The sequence below is a fragment of the Zingiber officinale genome, chromosome 4A, assembly GCF_018446385.1.
Source record: "Zingiber officinale cultivar Zhangliang chromosome 4A, Zo_v1.1, whole genome shotgun sequence".
NCBI classification, from domain to species: Eukaryota; Viridiplantae; Streptophyta; class Magnoliopsida; order Zingiberales; family Zingiberaceae; genus Zingiber; species Zingiber officinale.
The window spans coordinates 6,789,050-6,792,246 of NC_055992.1; the positions used below are offsets into that span (position 1 = coordinate 6,789,050).

General features: G+C 41.6%; 1 protein-coding gene across 1 annotated transcript; it reads right to left on the bottom strand.

Moving 5' to 3' along the window:
• Positions 1-564: 564 nt before the first annotated feature.
• On the bottom strand, positions 565-2,150 carry LOC121973093 (UDP-glycosyltransferase 83A1-like). The gene is made up of 2 exons (XM_042524680.1): positions 1,671-2,150; positions 565-1,608 (listed from the first exon to the last, which is right to left on the bottom strand). Exons 1-2 carry the CDS (start codon positions 2,143-2,145, stop codon positions 722-724), a joined length of 1,362 nt encoding a protein of 453 aa, XP_042380614.1. The 5' UTR covers positions 2,146-2,150; the 3' UTR covers positions 565-721.
• Between the last annotated feature and the right edge of the window lie 1,047 nt (positions 2,151-3,197).

Below are 3,197 nucleotides of genomic sequence, written 5' to 3' on the forward strand. Positions count from 1 at the left end.
TAACTATCAGCTACTGTAAGGTTATTGATTATCAAGACAACATCATTTCTCAGAATGATGTTACGATTATATTTGTCAATTGATGTCGGAGTTGCACCATGTTAATCATCTAATAACTAATATTTTCTACCGTACAAATTAAATAAATTAATGAGAAATTTATATTTGCCTATAGAAAAGATTAAGTGTTGTATTAATAATTGTATGATATTTTAAAATAAAGATAATAAACTGATTGAATATCAAATTCATAGTAGTCATTCTCTTTACTAGAGTGGTAGTGATAGTGGCATATCAAAGACTATCAAATTGACCCACCCACGTTCTTAGACCATAACAGTGATGTTCTTTAATTTACTACTAGTTGTTAAAATGCCATTATATAAATAAGAAAAATATTATAAATTTGTTATTGCATTTGTAAAATAGAGACAAGATAGTCGTAGAGATCAAAGAACCTCTTAACACATAGCTAGTTTGATAATTTTATCATGGGAAAAAAGGTATTGCAAACATCTAGGTGTCAATGTTAATACTATAAATAATAATAATCTAGCCGTCGTAATTTTAGTTACAGGGCTAAACATATCATCGAAGTCAACATTCACCTGTGGCCACCACATGAGTTTTGTAGCTTTTATTACTTCTATCAGCCATAAGAAAACATCAAATTTGGGAGACGATATCAAGCATTTTATTTGTTCTTCGAATCACTAAATCGCTATGCTTTGAAGGCATCCATAAAGGTCTTCAGATTCTCGAACGAAGCGCCTCCTTCTGTAATGTTCTGCTGGGCATTCTCCTTCAACATCGATGCCCTTGCTCTCATCTCTTCGTTCGAAAGCAACTCTTCTACCTTGGATTTCACCTGTTCCCGCTTAACGATCCCACTCTCGTCAGGCGTCATGCGCAGACCCACCTTCCAATCGTCACAAATGTAGTTCTGGTTCAGGAATTGGTCTCCAAAATATGGCCAACAGAGGAAGAGCTTCCCGTTCCTGACGCCTTCCATGGTGGAGTTCCAACCGCAGTGAGACACGAAGCAAGCGACAGAAGGGTGAGCCAACACCTTCTGTTGAGGTGCCCAAGCCACAATCTTCCCTCTGTCTCCGACACGCTCTTTGAATCCATCCGGATAAGCATCGGCAGAGTTGCCGGTTAGGTCGGGCCGGACCACCCACAAGAACGGTCGGCCAGTCGCCTCCAGCCCGAGCGCGAACTCCTGGAACTGGCGGCGGTCCAAGATGGTGAAGCTCCCGAAAGCCACGTAGACTACGGAACCCGGCTGCTGCTCGTCCAGCCACGACAAGCAGGCCGCGTCCTCCGGCCAGAAATTCGCCACGGCGCGGTTCGGCAGGAGGCCGGTTACCAGCGGCCCGATGGGAAGAATCTTTGGATTGCAACGGAAGGTTGTCTCTTCGAGCTCTTTGAAGGAGTTGCAGATGATGAACTCCGCGACGTCGATGGTCCTGTTGTTGTTGACCATGTGTTTGAAGATTAGCTTGTTGGTTCTGTCATCTCCCAATAGGTTCCATGCCAAGTGGGACGCGTTGATGAATGGCATGCCGGGACCGAGCTGGAACGTCTCGAATTCTGAGATTGGTGTGCCTGTAAAAATATAAACCGCCGTTAATTTTGCAGGATGAACACTGTTTGGAATCATTAGTTACCATCGCCGTCGATGACGCCTCTCGAAATCAACTCCGGAATGCTCATCAAAGTGGCCAGAAGCTGGGCTGCGGCCGGCCAGAACGCGGCTGACCGGAGACCCTTCTTCCGGCCAACCTCGAGCGCCCATCCCATGTTATCATCCACCAACATGCAAGTCATCGGATCCTCTGCTTCGTTGCTCTTCTCGATTAGTTCCTCCAAGCATTGCGGCATGACGTTCATTAATGCTTCCGTGAGACTCCCGAGATCGTTCCGGTCTTCCCCCGGCCCTAATCCGTCAGGGACAGAGACCAGAGCGATATGCTCCATGGTGCTCTCCGCGGACAACGCGGCGAGCAGACGCTTGTGGTTGAACTCGGTATTGACGAAGGTGACCTTGAAGCCGTGTTCCACCAAGCAGTTGCAGACCTCCATGAGGGGAATGACATGGCCTTGAGCAGGGTATGGCAGGGCGAGAACGTGTGGCAAGCCCATTCTGAAACAACAGAGAGGAAGAGAGGGCGAAGAAAAGAGAACAAGAGCAAAAATTTGAGGGAAAAGAAAAGATAATTACTTATTTTTATCAATGCAAGAATTTATAGAGAGAAATATGACAAATATAATATACAACTAATGTAATCATAAAAGTAATTTGAGTTATAGACTGACAAATATGACAATATCAAAATTAAGTACGATAAATATGATAATTATAATCCATAGAAAGAAATATTATAAATATAATATGCAACTATTGTAATTATAAAAGTAATTTGAGTTATAGCATGATAAATATGACAATATGAAAATTAAGTATGATAAATATGATAATTATGTTATACTGTAAGAAGTAGAGGAAAAGAATTAAAGAGAGAACTACTAAACACCCTGATTTATAAGTTAATTGGAATGATATAAAAAAAATAAAAGAATATAATATAATCAATGGTTTACTATATGATAAATATAGTTGGTCATTTTAATTAGATGAAATATCAACATATGAAGTTCAAAAATTGTATGACATATTAAAAACTAGTGAAAGAGAAGTATAGGAAGAAGGGATTCCATTTGGTCATTCACAACTATTAGCTATTGCAAGGTTATTGATCATCAAGATAGAACATCATTTTTTAGAACGATATTACAATAACATTTATCAATTGATATTAGAATTGCTCCTTCTTGTTGATTATCAGTACTGATGCAGCGATAAAAGGAGCATCCCAAGGACAAGCTAAAGGTGAGAAGAGTTGCCAACGTGAAAGTCAAAGTCAAGGCGGTCTGAGGAACTACCAGGTCACCCAAATTGGGCGAGCGGACGGGAATGGTCCGATTAGTTATAATGGTCTGATCGAGCATTAGTACCCACTTAGTGGCCGAAGGTCAAAGGAACTAGGTATCGCGCGAAGGGTAGTCTGACTGGATTGCCTGTTCTATCGAACGAGGAATATCGTCCTATCAGCCAAACGACGAAAGGGAAGAGTGCAGATGTGCGCAATTATGATGACCAAATGAAGGATAGTCAGACCGGATCACCTGTTCGG

What these genes read in the sequence shown, in the direction of transcription:
- LOC121973093 (XM_042524680.1), bottom strand. Translation starts at nt 2,145, where the DNA reads ATGGGCTTGCCACACGTTCTCGCCCTGCCATACCCTGCTCAAGGCCAT. An exon ending in AGGCGTCATCGACGGCGATG is followed by an intron (nt 1,609 to 1,670) that starts GTAACTAATGAT and finishes ATATTTTTACAG; the next exon opens with GCACACCAATCTCAGAATTC.